Source organism: Scyliorhinus canicula, chromosome 2 (assembly GCF_902713615.1).
Source record: "Scyliorhinus canicula chromosome 2, sScyCan1.1, whole genome shotgun sequence".
Lineage (NCBI taxonomy): Eukaryota > Metazoa > Chordata > Chondrichthyes > Carcharhiniformes > Scyliorhinidae > Scyliorhinus > Scyliorhinus canicula.
Genome location: NC_052147.1, coordinates 94,679,527 through 94,700,363, shown reverse-complemented (window position 1 = coordinate 94,700,363; position 20,837 = coordinate 94,679,527). Strand labels below are relative to the sequence as shown.

General features: G+C 49.6%; 2 protein-coding genes across 2 annotated transcripts in view; one reads left to right on the top strand and one right to left on the bottom strand.

Annotated features, from left to right (window-relative positions):
* rmdn3 (regulator of microtubule dynamics 3) overlaps positions 1-8,006 on the bottom strand; it is a 411,523-nt gene extending 403,517 nt beyond the window's left edge. The window contains exon 1 of the mRNA XM_038783476.1: positions 7,251-8,006. Within this exon, the coding sequence (XP_038639404.1) occupies positions 7,251-7,434 (184 nt within the window). The 5' untranslated portion in view covers positions 7,435-8,006. The remainder of the gene's footprint in view (positions 1-7,250) is intronic.
* A 79-nt stretch (positions 8,007-8,085) lies between these two features.
* Positions 8,086-20,837, top strand: part of gchfr (GTP cyclohydrolase I feedback regulator) — a 110,012-nt gene continuing 97,260 nt past the window's right edge. Inside the window, exon 1 of the mRNA XM_038783508.1 lies at positions 8,086-8,350. Within this exon, the coding sequence (XP_038639436.1) occupies positions 8,330-8,350 (21 nt within the window). The 5' untranslated portion in view covers positions 8,086-8,329. The remainder of the gene's footprint in view (positions 8,351-20,837) is intronic.

Sequence of the window (20,837 nt, the reverse complement as noted above, 5' to 3'; positions counted from 1 at the left end):
CTTAAAATGCATGGTGCAGACAATGGCAGGCATCCAGGACTGTCCATGCCAGTTGATTTTGAGGCTTTTGGCACTCATTCCAGTTGCCCCAGGTGTCTAACGAGCAGATGGAGGGAGGAGATTTGGTGGCACAGTCATTAGCACTGCTGCCTCACAGCGCCCAGGACCCAGGTACAATTCCAGCTTGGGTCACTGTCTATGTGGAGTTTGTACATTCTCGCCGTGTCTGCATGGGGTTCCTTCGGTGCTCTGGTTTCCTCCACAGTCCAAAGATGTACGGATTAGATAGATTGCCCCTTAGTGTCCAGGGATTTGCAGGTTAGATTATTTGGTTAGATGAACGTTAGGGACAGCACAGTAGCATAGTGGTTAGCACAGTTGCTTCACAGCTCCAGGGTCCCAGGTTCGATTCCCGGCTGGGTCATTGTCTGTGCGGAGTCTGCACGTTCTCCCGTGTCTGCGTGGGTTTCCTCCAGGTGCTCCGGTTTCCTCCCACAGTGCAGATCGATGGGCTGAACACTTGCTCCTATTTCCTGACAATTGCTGTGCAATAAAACTGATTTAGTTTGGTTCAAATACTTTAGGATGATGGTATATAATTTACCATGAGAATTGTGACCAAGACCTTGTCGCTCACATTCAAGAAGGATATATGCCAGGCTGCAGCTCCTACAATGGCCACAGCATTCTTTTTTCACAGACTTTCTCCTGAACAAAGCAGTGGTAGTATGCAATGCAATGCTTTATAATTTTTTTACCAGGAAGTCATCCTGTCCAGGACAGTTCCTTGCAGCAAGATAACGCAAGGTTATTTAATAGCACATTTCTGCCTTCAGCCAACAGTTTACAATATTAGTAGCAAGAGTCTTGAGCTAATTGCGTTCAGATGAGATTCAAAGTTCACTGTTAAAAAGTTTTAAAGTCATCATTAACTCCCTCTGCCAATAAGATTCATTCAAATTACTTGAATGAGAGTTGTACATTCTTCTTTATTTAATCATTCCAACGTCAACATTTTAACCCTACTCTGAAAGCCAACCTTTGGCTAGAGCAATGTAAATGTCGCTGCCTCACTCAATAATGCAGTATCGTTCAGCAATCATAATTGGGGAATTGGAGACTGTAGTCTAGTAGTAGAGGTATGTCAGTTCCAATTAAAGTAGCTTTTTGCTCAACATCCCAACTGGTCTTCTACGATGCATGGTAGTATAGTGGTTAGCACAATTGCTTCACAGCTTCAGGGTGCCACTTTCGATTCCCGACTTGGGTCATTGTCTGTGAATCAAGTTCAATGTTCTGGAATTGTCAGCAACAGCCCTATTTCTAATCTTACAACAGATGGAAGGATGGTAGCACAGTCGTCAACACTGTTGTTACGCAGAGCCAGAGACCCTGGATCAATTCCCCGCTTGGGTCACTGTCTGTGTGGAGTCTGCATGTTCTCCCTGTGTGTTACCGTGGGTTTCCTCCAGGTCCTCCGGTTTCCTCCCACAGTCTAAAGGTTAGATGGATTGGCCATGCTAAATTGCCATTAGTGTCCAAAATTGCCCTCAAGTGTTTGGGAGGGTCACTGGGTTGTGGGGATAGGGTGGAGTTGTGGGGATAGGGTGGAGGTGTGGGCTTGGGTAGGGTGCTCTTTCCAAGAGCCGGTGCAGACTCGAGGGCCGAATGTCACTGTAAATTCTATGGTTCTATTCTATGATGCTCCCTTTACTGGTAAAGACGTATCATGCATAAGCAAATGATTTCTTGCAGCTTGTCATATATCGTGAAAAATTTCCAATTTTGCGGCCTCACCGCGGTCACTGAATTTTCAAAAGGCAAGTGTGAATCCTGTTTATAATGTTGGTTTCTGCTCCATTCCTCCCGAAGGAGGCTCAGTACTTAGTGGTGGTTATCCTATTTTCTTTTAAAGATATCTGATCTGAGTGTGTGATGTTATTAAGGCTATCTTCACTGAAGTGCTAGAAGACCTTCTTCTTGAGTCACTGCAGTTGTTGTGTTGACAGAGCTCCTATGATAATATTCAAGAGGGGATTCCAGGATTTGATCCAGTAATGGCAAAGAAACAGAAATATATGTTTGGGTCAGAATGATGTGCAACTGAAGATGGGAAATTTGAACATGACACGGTTTCCATGACAATACTCTCATTCTTATTGGTGATGAAGCTTTTTGATTCTTATAGCAGCTGCACCCATCAGTTAGGTGCACAACTTCCAGTGGACTTCTGGCTTGAGTCTTGTAAATGGTGGAGGGGTTTTGAGAAGTCAGGAGATGAGCCACTTGATAGAATGCCCAGTTTCTACCTCGTTCCAGCATGCATGGACGATATGGGTGGATTGTTCTAATTTTCTGAACAATGGTAACTCGCACAACATTGACAATGGTGATGCCATTGAATGTCAGGGGAGGTGGTTGGTGTTTTTTCTCGTTGGGTGTGGCCATCGTCTGATATTTATGTGGCAGAAATATTACCTGCCACATATGAGCCCCCCAAATCTGAATTTTTCCATATCCTGTTGTCGGTTTGTAAACTTGCACGAGCTGCATAATTATGAAGCAAGAGCTATGAATCAAGTTCAATGTTTTGGAATTGTCAGCAACAGCCCCATTCCTAATCTTACAACAGATGGAAGGATAGTAGCACAGTGGTTAACACTGTTGTTACACAGCACCAGAAACCCGGGTTCAATTCCCGGCTTGGGTCACTGTCTGTGTGGAGTCTGCATGTTCTCCCAGTGTCTTCGTGGGTTTCTTCTGGGTGCTCCAGTTTCCTTCCACAAGTCCCAAAAAACCTGCTGTTAGGTGAACTGAGCATTCTGAATTGTCCCTCAGTGTACCCAAACAGGTGCCGTATTGTGGGCATCGCTTCTTGGTGCCTCTTTGGAACTGGAAGTATTTAAAGCTGCTGGTGTTGGTCTGAACGCTCTACTTGGGGGCGTTGTACAGGGGTTTCACCCACGAGGTGAAGCCTGTCTCTAGCTCAAACCACTCCAGTACCTCTATGTGGTATTTCCATTCGACTCTGTCAAAGGCCTTTTCTGCATCCAGGCAGACGATCACCACTGGTGTTCTCTCCCCGGGTGGGGTTGGTATTACATTCAGCAGCCGTCTGATGTTCGCAGTTAGCTGTCTACCTTTGATAATGCCCATCTGGTCCTCTGCGACCACTTCTGGTATACAGTTGTCCAGTCTCTTGGCCAGGATCTTCGCAAGTATTTTCACATCTAAGATGAGCAGTGAAATGGATCTATACGATCCGCATTGTGTCGGGTCTTTGTCTTTCTTGTGTTAGTGTGGAATGCAGGGAGCCCCTTGCTACCGAGTCTGTGAACATCTCCCGTAGGTGCGTGGCCAGAGCTGGTGCAAATTATTTTGTAGAAGTCTGTCGGGAACCCATCGGGTCCCGGCGCCTTCCTCACCTGCATGGTGTTGATTCTATCCATGATTTCTCTCAGTCCTATTGGTACTTCCAGCTCCCTTCGCCTATCGCTCCCCACAACTGGCATGTCCAGTCCATCAAATAACCGTTTCATTCCCGAGACCCAGCTGGGAGAGTCAGAGGTATACAGTTCCCGGAAGAAGACCTCAAGTGCTCAGTTGACCTTTTGTTTGGCTACCAGTCTGCCTCTGCTATCCTTTATCTGGGCTATCTCCCTTGTTGCTGCCTGCTTTCTCAGATCGTGAGCCAACAGGTGGCTCGCCTTCTCTCAGTGTTCATAAAAGGTTCCCCGTGTCTGGTGGAGTTGGTACACTGCTTTCCTGGTGGATAGCAGGTGAAAGTCCATTTGAAGTTTTTCCTCTCCATCAGAGGCCCTATGGTCGGGGTCCTGGAGTACCTGCTGTCGACCTCCAGGATGGAGTCGATCAGTTGTTGCCTAGCTGCCCTCTCTTCCCTATCTCTACGAGCTTTGTAGGTTATAATCTCTCCCCTAGTCACCGTCCTCAGTGCCTCCCAGAACATGGAAGGAGACTTCCCCATTCTGGTTGTTTGTGATGTACTCACCTAAGGCTTGTGATGTTTTCTGGCAGAAGGCCCTGTTGGCCAAGAGGTCAGTGTCCAACCTCCATACAGGGTGTTGGGCATATACGTCTGCAAACACACATTCATGTAATGTGGAGCATGGTCGGAAATTGCAATTGCGGAGTATTCCTGTGGTGCCCCTTGCTGTCATTCATCCTGCGCTAGCTTTCCCCGCTAGTGTGGTGCTTTCCCCCCCCCCCCCCCCCCCCCCTTCCTGTGGTTGGTCTTATCCCTTTCCCACACCCGCTAAATACCTGTTCTCCTTGTCTCTGCCTCACCTAGTCCTGCATTCCACTGCTCTCTCTTCCCACCGGTGGTCTGATCTTTCTGATCAGAGCGAGGCAGTACAGTGCCACGCAAACAGTGTGCGTGCCCACCATAGTTCTTTCTTTCTCCCCTCTTTCCTTCTCTGCTTCGCCCTCAGCATTTCCTTGCCTGCCCCTTATCCAGGCCAGACGTCTGAACAAACTTGTGAGCCTCAGCCAGGGTGTTGAAATAATGTTCTTTATTTTAGAATGTGACCCAGAGTCTAGCTGGGAACAGCATTCTAAATCTCACTCCACTCCTGTACAGGGCCAATTTTACCTGGTTGAACTCAGCCCTGCTCTTTGCCAAGTCTGCCCCAATGTCCTGGGAGACCTGGATTCTATGTCCTTCCCAGCTGCTCGCCTTTGTCTGCCATTGTAGGATCCTCTCTCGATCCCGATAACGCTGCAGTTTTGCAATTATCGCCCTTGGTTGTTCCCCAGCTTTGGGCTTCGGTCAGAGCTATCTGTGGGCCCTGTTGATCTCCCGTGGATTGGGGAAGCTGTCCTTCCCAACTAAGTTGTCAGCATTTGGGCCACATAGTCCATTGGGCCCCTGTCCTCGATCACCTCTGGCAGGCACACGATCAGGATCTATTTTCCTGTTCCTCAACTTTCCCCTTCTTGTAATTCTGGTCCATCGACACCTTTTCCAGGTCGAGGATCATCTTCCCTGTGCCTCCACCTTCTTCTCGAGTCCATCAATTTCCATCTTCTGCCATCTCTGCGGCCTCTCAAGCTCCAGTTTGCTGGCATGATGATTCTATCCTTTCCTAATTGTGGGTGAGATACGACCGAATCTTCGGGCTAATTTTGACTAAAGGTGCCTACTTGGCAATGTTCTGGAGGAGAGCCACCTGATGTTCATCTGCTCAGCACATCATCACCGGGAAGTCGGGATGGTTACTATGTTAAAGGTGCTATACAAATTACTGTTGAAATAGTGCAGCACCTTGGTGCTTTACTAATTCAACTACTAATTGATATTGAGGGATTGTAGTCTGCTCTGGTGTTAAGTTCCTATATCTGTTTTTCTATAAAGACGATGGCAAAGTCTGAAGCTCAATGATTAAGGCAGAACCGAAACTGGGTGTGGGCGAGAAGATTATTGTTAAGTAGTTGCTGCTTCGTGGCACAATCAATTAATTTTTCATAGAATCCTTGTAATGCAGGAAGCCATTTGGCCCATCGAGTCTGTACCGACCCGCTGAAAGAGCACCCTACATAGGCCCACTCCTGATAATCCCACCTAATCTGCACATCCGAAGATACTAAGGGGTAATTTTATCATGGCCAATCCACCTAACATGCACATCTTTGCGATTGTGGGAGCACCCGGAAGAAACTCACATAGACACGGGGAGGAAGTGCAAACTCCACACAGTCACCCAAAGCCGGAATTGAACCTGGGATTCTGGTGCTGTGAGGCAGCAGTGCTAACCACTGTGCCTCTGCTAATCAGGAGGATAAAATGCTGATAATTGTCTGGTATTTGCACAGGTTTTGTGGTGTGGAATATCTCAACAATTTTCCAAATTGTCTGATAAATAAATGTCAGTGTTATAGTTGCACTGAAGCAACATGTCTTTACATACCTTGGGCATCAGCACCAAGCTCCTGTTTGCAGTCCCAAGATGTAAGGCTGGCCAATGATGGCAAGCCTGCCAAAGGTTCTAACAAACAGAACTAAGTTCTGATGAAAAGTCATTGACCTGAATTGCTAAAACCTGGTTTCTCGTTCCACTGATAATCCCAGCATTTTCTGTTTTTATTTTTTGTTTTTAAACTCTGGCTGCCTGCTAACACTATGATCACATGTTTCAGTAATTTTGAATTCCTGGATCGGAGATACAATGTATTTTGTACACAGATCGTACAACAATGTGCAATGTATTCACTGTAAAATTAAATCAACATGACAACACAAGTCATGCTCTTAATATATATTTTGTAGTGCTGGCTGAAGCATTAGTGGTGGTTATAGGATTGTCACTGACATTGGTAGTGGTGTGAGAATTTGAGGTGATTAATTAAACGCATCAGGGATTTAAACATATTGCAAATTGGTAACATAAAGAACAAACTTGCATTCATACTGTACATTTCACAACCTCAAGAACACCTCAAGACACTTGACAGTTAATATTTGGAAGTGCATCACTGCTGCAAAGAGGGAAATATCCTAGATAAACCTGGTGACAACACTACATTTGTAAAACAATATTCCTCATCGTTATTAACAACTAAGATCTATTCATTAAAATTCCTTGATTCAGCCCATCAGTTCATGTGTTAGTGTTAATGGTGTTGACTTCAGCCCCAAGTTAAAATAGAATAGAATCCGGGAAACATGTTGGCTTGAAGGGTTTATCATCAGTTAAACACTCCATGATATAAATTAAAGGGCAATGGGGCAAGGAAAATGAATAATAATAATCTTTATTGTCACAATAGACTTACATTAACACTGCAATGAAGTTACTGTAAAACTCCCCTAGTCACCACACTCTGGCACCTGTTCAGGTACACCGAGGGAGAATTCAGAATGTCCAATTCACCTAACAAGCACGTGTTTCAGGACTTGTGGGAGGAAACCGGAGCACCCGGAGGAAACCCATGCAGATATGGAGAGAATGTCTCCGCACAGACAGCGACCCAAGCAGGTATCGAACCTGGGACCATGGCGCTGTGAAACAACAGTGCTAACCACTGTGCTACCATGCAGCATTGTGATGGATTAAACACCCAACTGAACAAATGGCAATACCTGGAAACAGTAAAACTATTACATGGGTTAAACACCGCACAGTATAAGCTAAGTGGCATAGAGTCGGAAGGGCGTGCACCCTGATGGGTTAAACTTTCCACGGTATAAATGAAGTCACAGCAACACTATGCCACCTAATGTTATGGCTCACCTTGCTTGCTTTGCACGACTGGCTTTCTGATTTTCACTTGGCTGGAGGTAAACACCTCCTGTTTGCTCTGACAGGTCTTCTTCCCCCATCCCTTACTGTAGGCTAGATACAATAGACCGAGACTCGCCGCTGCCCCCAGACCTAACCCCAGAGTCACCCGGGACCCACCAAGATCCCCACTCATTGTCCTCTCAAGGCTTGTTTTGATTCCTTCGGCTTACTCTGCATCACACAGAAGTGACAACTGGTACTTCTGTAGTATGTATGCGACATCACATGAAGGAGCTTGTTGCTTTGAGCAGGCTTTGTCTTCCTGATGCGGGAAGATGCCAACTTTTGCACCAGCTTTTGGCTCTTGATGCCCCTCCCCTCCCCTCCTCTCCTCACGTGAAGCAGTCTCGAGCTCAGAATGCCAGGGGACGAGTCCCCTGTTCAAATCCCCAACAGTCCGTCTCGCTCTGGCTGGGCAACAACTGTCAGCTGCGGGGTTTGCTTCATCCTTCGCTTCTCCAGCCCTACTAGTGAATCCTTCATGAACTGGTACAGTTTCCTTTATTGGTGATGCCTGTTTTTGGCTTTGGTCTCCCTTATTTCACTCACTCACTCGCCCTCCCTCCTGTCATCTCCGGTACCCGTCCTCCCGAGCTCACGCCGGCTCTTGTTGTGAACGGACACCTTTGTACTACGGAATAAAGAGTCCCCGCGCTTCCCCCGGAACCATCGGCGCACCAGCGTGAGTTCCGGATCTCTCTCCGCCCGTGCACTTCGCTACTTGAAAAGGGGTGAGAAAAATGTAATTTGTTACGTTTAAACATTTAGATCCTGGATTAATTTAATTGTGGAAGTCGGTGGGTTCGTTTGAAGCCTCTGGATCCAACAACCGAGTGTACTGGTACTGCAGTGTCCAGGGAGTGCTAAACTCTCGAAAGTGCCAATCCTCATCGGAACCGGTGAACCAAGGCATCATCTGCTTGTTCTGGCTGTTACTTCTGGTCGTCGAAGATACCATGGTACTGTGAGGAGAAGAGGGGAATTCTCGCGGTCTCAGCGCTCACCTTCATTCTTCAATCAAGGCCAAAATGGCTAACTGGGCATTCAAAGTAAGAAGTCCTTCCTCACCTGAGGAAGGAGCAGTGCTCCGAAAGCTAGTGTTTGAAACAAACATGTTGGACATTAAACTGGTGTTGTAAGACTTCTTACTGTGCTCACCCCAGTCCAACGCCGGCATCTCCACATCATGGATGGAGGCGGCGTCCTGTGTGGACACGACTTTGGAGGCACTATGCACAGGGTTTATTCCCGCATTGATTTCTTTGTTTTGAGCAGGGGACTGGTCCCGAGGGTGGAGGAGGCCGAATATTCGGCTATCGCGATTTCGGACCATGCTCCACATTGGGTGGATCTGGAGATGGGGGAGGCGCGGGACCAGCGCCCGCTTTGGCGTCTGGACATGGGGTTGTTGGCTGATGAGGAGGTGTGTAGGAGGGTTCGGGGATGTATCGAGAGGTACCTCGAGGTCAATGATACTGGGGAGGTCCAGGTGGGGATGGTGTGGGAGGCTCTGAAGGCAGTGATTAGGGGGGAGCTGATCCCCATCCGAGCCCATAGGAAGACGGGGGAGAGGAAGAGACTGGTGGAGGAGCTGTTGAGTGTAGATAGGAGGTACGCAGAGGCCCCGGAGGAGGGATTGCTGGGGGAATGGCGTAGCTTACAGGCCAAGTTTGATTTATTGACCACCAGAAAGGCGGAGACGCAGTGGAGGAAGGCGCAGGGAGTGGTCTATGAGTATGGAGAGAAGGCGAGCAGGATGCTGGCGCACCAGCTGCGTAAGCGGGACACGACTAGAGAGATTGGTGGAGTGAAGGATAGAGATGGGAATGTGGTGCGGCATAGGGCAGAGGTCAATGAGGGACTTCTATAGGGAACTGTACCGGTCGGAGCCGCCGGCGGTGGGAGGGGGGAATGGAGAATTTTTTGGACAGGCTCCGATTTCCAAGGGTGCAGGAGGAGCAGGTGGAGGCACTGGGGGCGCCGATCGAGTTGGAGGAGCTGGTTAGTGGGATTGGCCACATGCAGTCGGGGAAGGCGCCGGGACCGGATGGGTTCCCGGTTGAATTTTATAAGAAATATGCGGACCTGCTGGGCCCCCTGTTGGTCAGGACCTTTAACGAGGCATGGGAGGGGGGTGTTCTGCCCATGACGATGTCTCGGGCACTAATCTCCCTGATCCTGAAGCGTGATAAGGACCCCTTGCAGTGCGGTTCATACAGGCCGATTTCACTGCTGAATGTAGATGCCAAGTTGCTGGCGAAGATCTTGGCCACTAGAATAGAGAACTGTGTGCCGGGGGTGATACATGAAGATCAGATGGGTTTTGTGAAGGGGAGGCAGCTGAACACTAACGTGCAAAGGCTGCTAAATGTGATAATGATGCCGGCAGCAGAAGGAGAGGCGGAGATTGTGGTGGCATTGGATGCGGAGAAGGCCTTTGATAGGGCTAAGTGGGGGTACTTGTGGGAGGTGTTGAAGAGGTTCGGGTTTGGGGTGGGGTTTATTAAATGGGTGAGGTTGCTGTACAAGGCCCCGATGGAGAGTGTAGCGACAAATGGGAGGAGGTCCGAGTACTTCAGGCTCCACCGTGGGACGAGGCAGGGCTGTCCCCCTTGCTTTTTGCGCTGGCAATTGAGCCTCTTGCCATGGCTCTCAGGGAGTCGAGGAGGTGGAGGGGTTTGGTGCGAGGTGGGGAGGAGCACCGAGTGTCGCTGTATGCGGACGACTTGCTGTTGTATGTAGCAGACCCGGTGGGGGGGAATGCTGGAGGTGATGGAGATTCTTGCTCAGTTCGGGAGTTTCTCGGGATATAAATTGAACCTGGGCAAGAGTGAGCTGTTTGTCGTACACCCGGGGGATCAAGAGGAGGGGATTGGTAGGCTCCTGCTAAAGAGGGCAGTGAGGAGTTTAAGGTACCTGAGGGTTCAAGTGGCTAGGAGCTGGGGGACTCTGCACAAGCTCAATTTTACTAGGTTGGTGGAGCAGATGGAGGAGGAATTTAAAAGGTGGGACATGCTGCCGTTGTCGTTGGCGGGTAGAGTACAGTCCGTTAAAATGACGGTGCTCCCAAGGTTTTTGTTTCAGTGCCTCCCCATTTTCATTCCGAGGGCCTTTTTTAGGAGGGTGAACAGCAGCATTCTGGGATTTGTTTGGGCGCATGGGACTCCGAGGGTAAGGAGGGTCTTTTTGGAGCGGGGCAGGGATAGAGGGGGGCTGGCGCTGCCCAACCTCTCTGGGTACTATTGGGCGGCTCATGTCTCGATGGTACGCAAGTGGGTAATGGAGGGGGAGGGGGCAGCATGGAAAAGGATGGAGATGGCGTCCTGCGGAGGCACGAGCCTGAAGGCACTGGTAACGGCTCCGTTGCCGCTCCCTCCAACGAGGTACACCACAAGCCCGGTGGTGGTGGCCACCGTAAAAATTTGGGGGCAGTGAAGGCGACACAGGGGGGAAGTGGGGGGCTTGGTGGAGGCCCCGCTGCGGGGGAACCACCAGTTTATCCCAGGGAACATGGATGGCGGGTTCCTGGGGTGGCACAGGGCGGGCATTAGGAAGTTGGGAGACCCGTTTATTGACAGGAGGTTCGCGAGCCTTGGTGAACTGGAGGAGAAGTTTGAGCTCCCCCCCCCCCCCCCCCCCCCGGGGAATATGTTCAGGTACCTTCAGGTCAAGGCGTTTGCTAGGCGACAGGTGGAGGGGTTCCCTTTGGGTGCTTTCGGGGGTGTGGGTCGGGGATGGGAAGGTGTCTGACATCTACCAGGTAATGCAGGAGGTGGGGGAGGCGTCGGTAGAGGAGCTGAAGGCTAAGTGGGAGGTGGAGCTGGGGGAGCAGGTTGAGGAGGGGACATGCGGACGCCCTGGAGAGGGTGAACTCCTCCTCTTCATGTGCGAGGCTTAGTCTCATCCAGTTCAACGTGCTACACCGGGCCCACATGTCCGGATCTAGGATGAGTAGGTTCTTTGGGGGCGAAGACAGGTGCGTCAGGTGTTCGGGGAGTCCAGTGAACCATGCCCATTCTGGGCATGCCCGGCACTGGAGGAGTTCTGGAAGTGGGTGGCGGCGACGATGTCGAGGGTGGTGGGATCCAGGGTCAAGCCAGGCTGTGGACTCGCGATATTTGGGGTTGGGGTGGAACCGGGAGTGCAGGAGGCGAAAGAGGCCGATGTCTTGGCCTTTGCGTCCCTAGTAGCCCGGCGGAGGATCTTGCTGAAGTGGAAAGATGCGAGACCTCCGAGTGTGGAGACCTGGATTAATGACATAGCAGGATTCATTAAGTTGGAGAGGGTCAAGTTCGCCCTGAGGGGGTTGGTACAAGGGTTCTTTAGGAGGTGGCAGCCTTTCCTCCACTTTCTGGCTCAACGATAAGGTACTAGGTCAGCATCAGCAGCAACCCGGGGGGGGGGGAGGGGGGAAAAGGGAGGAGAGGGGGGAAAAGGGAGGAGAGGGGGGGAAAAGGGAGGAGAGGGGGGGAAAAGGGAGGCGAGGGGGGAAAAGGGAGGCGAGGGGGGGGAAAAGGGAGGCGAGGGGGGAAAAGGGAGGCGAGGGGGGAAAAGGGAGGCGAGGGGGGAAAAGGGAGGCGAGGGGGGAAAAGGGAGGAGAGGGGGGAAAAGGGAGGAGAGGGGGGAAAAGGGAGGGAGGGAGGGGGAGAGAGGAGAGGGGGGAAAGGGGGGAAAGGGAGGGAGAGAGGAGAGGGGGGAAAGGGGGGGAAAGGGAGGGAGGGGGGAGAGGAAAGGGGGGGAAAGGGAGGGAGGGGGGAGAGGAGGGGGGGGAGGGAGGGGGGAGAGGAGAGGGGGAAAGGGAGGGAGGGGGAGAGGAGAGGGGGAAAGGGAGGGAGGGGGAGAGGAGAGGGGGAAAGGGAGGGAGGGGGAGAGGAGAGGGGGAAAGGGAGGGAGGGGGGGGGGAGAGGGGAGGGGGGGAGGGAAGGGAGGGAGGGGGGAAGGGAGGGGGGGAAAGGAGGGTGGGAAGGGAGGGAGGGGGGAAAGGAAGGGGGGATTTAGGGGGATAGTGTTTAAGTTAATTTGCTTATTGTTAATTTATTCTGTTGTTTATTGGGGTTGGGGGGGGTGGGGGGGGGGGGTTTGTTATATGCGTTGTTACGGGTGCCGGGGGGTGTTTATTATTATTATTGTTATTATTGTTTTGTTGATATGTATTTTTTTTAAATTCCAATAAAAATTATTTTAAAAAAAAAAGACTTTGGAGGCACTGGTGACGGCCCCGCTCCCACTCCCCCCGGCAAGGTATTATACGAGTCCAGCAGTGGTGGCTTCCCTCAAAATTTGGGGCCAGTGGAGGCGGCATAGTGGGGGAAGTGAAGGCCTCAATCTGGACCCCGATATTTTGAGTTGGCATAGGGCAGGCATCAGGCGGATGGGGGACCTCTTCCTCGACGGGAAGTTTGTGACTTTAGAGGAGTTGGAGGGAAAGTGGGGTCTCCCCCCGGGAATACTTTCAGGTACATGCAGGTTAGGGCGTTTGTTAGGCGGCAGGTGGCGGAGTTTCCGCTACTGCCGCCAAGGGGGGTGCAGGATAGGGTGCTCTTGGGGATGTGGGTCGGTGAGGGTAGGATCTCGGCAATTTATCAGGTGATGCAGGAGGGGGAGGAGGCCTCGGTGGAGGAGCTGAAAGTGAAGTGGAAAAGGAGCTGGGGGAGGAGATCGACGAGGGGACGTGGGCAGGCGCCCTGGGGAGGGTGAATTCGTCCTCTTATTGCGCTCGGCTCAGCTTAATTCAGCTGAAGGTGCTGCAAAGGGCGCATATGACTGGGATCAGGTTGAGCCGATTCTTTGGGGGTGAGGACAGGTGTGGGAGGTGTTTGGGAGGCCCAGCGTATCACACCAACATGTTCTGCGCGTGTCTGGCGTTGGAGCGTTTCTGGAAGGGGATGGCGGGGATCCTGTCCAGGGTGGTTGGTTCCAGGGTGGAACCGAGTTGGGGGCTTGCTATTTTTGGGGTAGCATCGGAGCCGGGAGTGCAGGAGGCGAGAGAGGCCGGTATTCTGGCCTTTGCAGCCCTAGTAGCCCGGCGTAGGATCCTTTTACAGTGGAGGGACGCGAAGCCCCTGAGCCCGGAATCTTGGATCAGCGACATGGCTGGGTTCAAACTGGAGAGTGTCAAGTTTGCCCTGAGGGGGTCGGTGCAAGGGTTTTTTCGGCGATGGCAGCCTTTTCTTGATTTCCTGCCGGAGTGTTAGAGGGTGGTCAATTTCAGCAGCAGGGTGGAGGGGGGGGGGGGGTGGATTATGGATCTGTTAAGGGGGTTTGTTTTTGCAACTATTTGTTGCAGAGGGCAGCAGAGCAGAGCTACTGATCAGCTGTTCTGGGGAAATTTGCATACGTGCAGTGCGGTCAGCCTAAGTTGAAGGTGAATCTGCGAAGGAGACCCGAGGAGTTTGAGTGAAGGCAATCATCCAGCAGAGGGCAGCAGAGCAGAGCTTCTGATCAGCTGTTCTGGGGAAATTTGCATACGTGCAGTGCGGTCAGCCTAAGTTGAAGGTGAATCTGCGAAGGAGACCCGAGGAGTTTGAGTGAAGGCAATCATCCAGCAGAGGGCAGCAGAGCAGAGCTACTGATCAGCTGTTCTGGGGAAATTTGCATACGTGCAGTGCGGTCAGCCTAAGTTGAAGGTGGTTTGTGGAGAGGCTGTTGGCAAGTGACAGTTAAACCCGAAACACTTCGTGAGTGTTTTCCACCCTACCTCCTCCTCTAACCAACCCCCCCACCCCACGGTGGTTGGGAAGCGGGAGCAGGGGCCTGTCGTGAAGGTGAGTGAGTGCCTTTAAATTTGCTTACCTTTCAGCGGGAGCAGGGTTTGAGGTAATATCAGGTAAGCTCTTCCTTTCTTTTTCTTTTTCTTGTTTTTTTTTTAAATCTAGAGGTGATGTCAGGGAAGGCAGTACAATGCTCCTCCTGCAGAATGTTTGAGGTGAGGGACGCCATTAGTGTCCCTGCTGATTTCATCTGTGGGAAGTGCACCCAACTCCAGCTCCTCAAAAACCGTGTTAGGGACCTGGAGCTTGAGCTGGATGAACTTCGGATCATTCGGGAGGCAGAGGGGGTCATAGATAGGAGCTTCAGGGAAGTAGTTACGCCAAAGACTGGAGATAGATGGGTAACTGTAAGAGGGACTGGGAAGAAGCAGTCAGTGCAGGGACCCCCTGCGGTCGTTCCCCTGAGTAACAAGTATACCGTTTTGGATACTTGTGGGGGGGACGACTTACCAGGGGTAAGCCATGGGGTACGGGCCTCTGGCACGGAGTCTGTCCCTGTTGCTCAGATGGGAAGGGGGGAAAGGAGTAGAACATTAGTAATTGGGGACTCAATAGTCAGGGGCACAGATAGGAGATTTTGTGGGAGCGAGAGAGACTCACGTTTGGTATGTTGCCTCCCAGGTGCAAGGGTACGTGATGTCTCGGATCGTGTTTTCCGGGTCCTTAAGGGGGAGGGGGAGCAGCCCCAAGTCGTAGTCCACATTGGCACTAACGACATAGGTAGGAAAGGGGACAAGGATGTCAGGCAGGCCTTTAGGGAGCTAGGATGGAAGCTCAGAGCGAGAACAAACAGAGTTGTTATCTCTGGGTTGTTGCCCGTGCCACGTGATAGTGAGATGAGGAATAGGGAGAGAGAGCAATTAAACACGTGGCTACAGGGATGGTGCAGGCGGGAGGGATTCAGATTTCTGGATAACTGGGGCTCTTTCTGGGGAAGGTGGGACCTCTATAGACAGGATGGTCTACATCTGAACCTGAGGGGCACCAATATCCTGGGGGGGAGATTTGTTAGTGCTCTTTGGGGGGGTTTAAACTAATTCAGCAGGGGCATGGGAACCTGGATTGTAGTTTTGGGGTACGGGAGATTGAGGGTATACAGGTCAGGAGCACAGATTTGACTTCGCAGGAGGGTGCCAGTGTTCAGGTAGGTGGTTTGAAGTGTGTCTACTTCAATGCCAGGAGTATACGAAATAAGGTAGGGGAACTGGCAGCATGGGTTGGTACCTGGGACTTCGATGTTGTGGCCATTTCAGAGACATGGATAGAGCAGGGACAGGAATGGTTGTTGCAGGTTCCGGGGTTTAGGTGTTTTAGTAAGCTCAGAGAAGGGGGCAAAAGAGGGGGAGGTGTGGCGCTGCTAGTCAAGGACAGTATTACGGTGGCGGAAAGGATGCTAGATGGGGACTCTTCTTCCGAGGTAGTATGGGCTGAGGATAGAAACAGGAAAGGAGAGGTCACCCTGTTGGGAGTTTTCTATAGGCCACCTAATAGTTCTAGGGATGTAGAGGAAAGGATGGCGAAGATGATTCTGGAAAAGAGCGAAAGTAACAGGGTAGTTGTTATGGGAGACTTTAACTTTCCAAATATTGACTGGAAAAGATATAGTTTGAGTACATTAGATGGGTCATTCTTTGTACAATGTGTGCAGGAGGGTTTCCTGACACAATATGTTGACAGGCCAACAAGAGGCGAGGCCACATTGGATTTGGTTTTGGGTAATGAACCAGGCCAGGTGTTAGATCTGGAGGTAGGTGAGCACTTTGGAAACAGTGACCACAATTCGGTGACCTTTACGTTAGTGATGGAAAGGGATAAGTATACCCCGCAGGGCAAGAGTTATAGCTGGGGGAAGGGCAATTATGATGCCATTAGACATGACTTAGGATGTGTTGGTTGGAGAAGTAGGCTGCAAGGGTTGGGCACACTGGATATGTGGAGCTTGTTCAAGGAACAGCTATTGCATGTTCTTGATAAGTACGTACCAGTCAGGCAGGGAGGAAGGGGTCGAGCGAGGGAACCATGGTTTACCAAAGAAGTGGAATCTCTTGTTAAGAGGAAGAAGGAGGCCTATGTGAAGATGAGGCGTGAAGTTTCAGTTGGGGCGCTTGATAGTTACAAGGAAGCGAGGAAGGATCTAAAGAGAGAGCTGAGACGAGCAAGGAGGGGACATGAGAAGTCTTTGGCAGGTAGGATCAAGGAAAACCCAAAAGCTTTCTATAGGTATGTCAGGAATAAAAGAATGACTAGGGTAAGAGTAGGGCCAGTCAAGGACAGTGGTGGGAAGTTGTGTGTGGAGGCTGAGGAGATAAGCGAGATACTAAATGAATACTTTTCGTCAGTATTCACTCAAGAAAAAGATAATATTGTGGAGGAGAATGCTGAGACCCAGGCTATTAGAATAGATGGCATTGAGGTGCGTAGGGAAGAAGTGTTGGCAATTCTGGACAAGGTGAAAATAGATAAGTCCCCGGGGCCGGATGGGATTTATCCTAGGATTCTCTGGGAAGCCAGGGAAGAGATTGCTGAGCCTTTGGCTTTGATTTTTAGGTCATCATTGGCTACAGGAATAGTGCCAGAGGACTGGAGGATAGCAAATGTGGTCCCTTTGTTCAAGAAGGGGAGTAGAGATAACCCCGGTAACTATAGGCCGGTGAGCCTAACGTCTGTGGTGGGTAAAGTCTTGGAGAGGATTATAAAAGATACGATTTATAATCATCTAGATAGGAATAATATGATTAGGGACAGTCAGCATGGTTTTGTGAAGGGTAGGTCATGCCTCACAAACCTTATCGAGTTCTTTGAGAAGGTGACTGAACAGGTAGACGAGGTTAGAGCAGTTGATGTGGTGTATATGGATTTCAGTAAAGCGTTTGATAAGGTTCTCCACGGTCGGCTATTGCAGAAAATACGGAGGCTGGGGATTGAGGGTGATTTAGAGATGTGGATCAGAAATTGGCTAGTTGAAAGAAGACAGAGTGGTAGTTGATGGGAAATGTTCAGAATGGAGTTCAGTTACGAGTGGCGTACCACAAGGATCTGTTCTGGGGCCGTTGCTGTTTGTCATTTTTATAAATGACCTAGAGGAGGGCGCAGAAGGATGGGTGAGTAAATTTGCAGACGACACTAAAGTCGGTGGAGTTGTAGACAGTGCGGAAGGATGTTGCAGGTTACAGAGGGACATAGATAAGCTGCAGAGCTGGGCTGAGAGGTGGCAAATGGAGTTTAATGTGGAGAAGTGTGAGGTGATTCACTTTGGAAAGAATAACAGAAATGCGGAATATTTAGCTAATGGTAAAATTCTTGGTAGTGTGGAAGAGCAGAGGGATCTCGGTGTCCATGTACATAGATCCCTGAAAGTTGCCACCCAGGTTGATAGGGTTGTGAAGAAGGCCTATGGTGTGTTGGCCTTTATTGGTAGAGGGATTGAGTTCCAGAGCCATGAGGTCATGTTGCAGTTGTACAAAACTCTAGTACGGCCGCATTTGGAGTATTGCGTACAGTTCTGGTCGCCTCATTATAGGAAGGACGTGGAAGCTTTGGAACGGGTGCAGAGGAGATTTACCAGGATGTTGCCTGGTATGGAGGGAAAATCTTATGAGGAAAGGCTGATGGACTTGAGGTTGTTTTCGTTAGAGAGAAGAAGGTTAAGAGGTGACTTAATAGAGGCATACAAAATGATCAGAGGGTTAGATAGGGTGGACAGCGAGAGCCTTCTCCCGCGGATGGAGGTGGCTAGCACGAGGGGACATAGCCTTAAATTGAGGGGTAATAGATATAGGACAGAGGTCAGAGGTGGGTTTTTTACGCAAAGAGTGGTGAGGCCGTGGAATGCCCTACCTGCAACAGTAGTGAACACGCCAACATTGAGGGCATTTAAAATTTTATTGGATAAGCATATGGATGATAAGGGCATAGTGTAGGTTAGATGGCCTTTAGATTTTTTCCATGTCGGTGCAACATCGAGGGCCGAAGAGCCTGTACTGCGCTGTATCGTTCTATGTTCTATGTTACTTTTTTTGTTAATTTATTGCTTTGTATGGGGGGAGGGGCTTTTGTTTCTGTTTTTTCTACGCCTTGTTTATTTTATTGTTGGGAGAAAATTGGTTGTTGAAAAATTTGAATAAAAATCATTTTTAAATAAACCTTTGGTCTGGGAGAAACAATGCCTTTCTCAAGAAATCAACTGACTAGCATGGAACTTGACAGGGAAAAGTTGTTTGTTTATTTGCACTGCAATTTTTTAACTGATGGAAAAAAAACTGGTTTAAAGGTCAAGACTAATGATTTACTGAAATTCACATGACTGGGATGAGCTTTAAATTTTGAACTTGTGTTCTGAGTTGAATTTTGGTTGAGAAAGTAAAAAGCTACTCAGCTCACCTTCTGACCCTGACAAAAAAGTGATTGACAATACCTGATGATGAATCCTCAGCTCATTGGAACTTGTCTGTCTTTGGAAAGGTTGAGACAAGAGAGATTGATCCATCTGCATTCTCCTCCACACTGAAGCTCCATTGGTGAGAACGTCCAGGCATCTTGCTGGGACCAGCTTCACTCATTCCTTCAGCTACATTCATTCATTCACACAAGGGAGCTCGAGATTGACAGCATCCAAACCATCAAACTTTATTCTTTATTTTTCAAAGTCCATCCTCCAAAGCCCAACTCTGAAAAGATCCTATCTGTTTGTTCTTTGTTTGTGTGTGCACGTGCTGGGATATTTTTTTAAAGGGATGGATAGTTTTCTTCCAGAGTACAAATGTGTGTTAACCAGTTCTTGCAACTTATTTTTTTAAATAAATTTTAGTTTCTAATTCTGAGGTTATTGAAACAAGCCTGGTTAAAGTCCCTTTTGTTCTGGGTGTAACAGTGACGAAGATAAATAATTAGCCATTCTGTTGAGTGAATTAAACCTTTAAAGAGAGTACTGGGGCTAATCAACGTACTCCTCCCATCCTAGTCATAGCACTGCAAGTTGTTCTATCACTCTATCAGTGTCATCTGCTGGAAATCAGCTACATGTGAAAAGAAAAATACATCTCCTTATTGGGCTCTACCTCTCATGGGGGCGGTAATCTGGGCATTATAGCATTACAATGTATCTTCCGATCGTCTGTACTTGAATGCCCCATCGATAAGCAGGCAAAATCAAAGCCCATTCTCTTCATTTGGGGTGCAGCCAAAGTGGGTACTAGAGACTTTAGAGACAAAATGGCCGTCAGTGGCATATAATCAGTTTTGAATGTGAAACTACGACTGTAAAAAAAATTATAATCTTATTACTCCAAAATCAAAGACAATGTTCCATCTGAGCATAATTTCAGTCCCTGGCACTGAGGGTGTGTGAGGCAAATCCTCACCATTATCCAACATGAGAAACCACAGCACCTACTCCATCTGGAAAGGCATCACATGCTAGCTTAATCCTTTTGGGAACATAGTAATGCACTAGCATTGGACCTCCTACAACAGATTTTTACACAACTTGAACGTTTTGTCACACTCTTCTATGTCTTCTCCCACTCTTTGTCTAACCGGGGGTTTGTTCAACGGATGCAATCAGGTTGCCACATTTGGTATAAATTTACTAGGTGCAAAAAAGATCTGAGTGCAGAAACATTCTGAGGGCATGGCACATTTCTTATTGCTTGAACTGGATGGAACCCATCTTTGACTACCTGTGGCCCAAAAAGGTTTCACATTTGTGTGCCTTCACCTAAACACCATGGTTTTTCAACTGTTGGAGTACCTTTTTCAGTATCTCATCATTGGTCTGACTGCTTGCAGTTGAAATAAGTTTGCAGAACATTCCCTGAATTCCTTACAAAATTTGATTCACCATTCCTTATTAAACTATAGCGTTGGAGAAACAGCAAATGCTCCTCAGCGCAGGAAGAGATTGGGCCACCATTTTAAAAATGGTGCCCTGATCTCTCAACCTCTGGACCTCAACACCCCATCTCACGTGTTGGGGAGTCCCTGAGTCCCCTGCACCCCAGTTCTTAAGGGCAGGGCATACCCGGGCTCAATCCCAAGTGTGGGCAAAATGCCACATGGGCACCTTATGATGAGACCATCCATTCACAAGACACGTGATTGGAAGTGAACAGTGGTTTAAATAGTCTTACAACTGAGCCTGCCTGCGACGAGATGAACTGGCAGCAGGCTCACAACTGCAGATCTTTATACTTCCGGTTAGTGGGAGGATCCATGGGCGGAGCCAAGGGTGGAGCCCAGTACAAACTCCTCATCTCCCCCTATGGGCAGAGCCGCGCAACTGCTCGTATACCGAGCTTACAAAGACACAACACATATAATATAACACAGTGTGAATTACTAGGATTATGATTCACCACATTCGCCCCCTGTAAAAAATCAGGTCCGGCGGGGGTGATGGGTCTACAAATTGAGCCGGTCCGGCGGTCGAGTCGTCCTCTGCGATCGGCGGAGCACCGGGGTTGCAGCCTCTTCTGGTGGCTGGGTGGTGGCGGCCGGTGAGGGCACGATGGCGGATTCCGGGTGTGATTCGGTCCGAGCTTCGTACCCGACTGGTTCGACTAGCGACGGGGAGCGCCGGATACCCATAGGCGCGGAGCACAGGCAGTAAACCTGTAGGCATGGGGGCGCAGGGCGCGGGGGGTTGGGTGGGGTGTAGTGTAAGGGGTACTTCGGTGGTAGTAGTGTTGGAGTTGGATCCTGCAGGCACCAGGTCCTGGAGGGTAACAGTGTCCTGACGGCCGTCAGGATATTTGATGAACGCATGTTG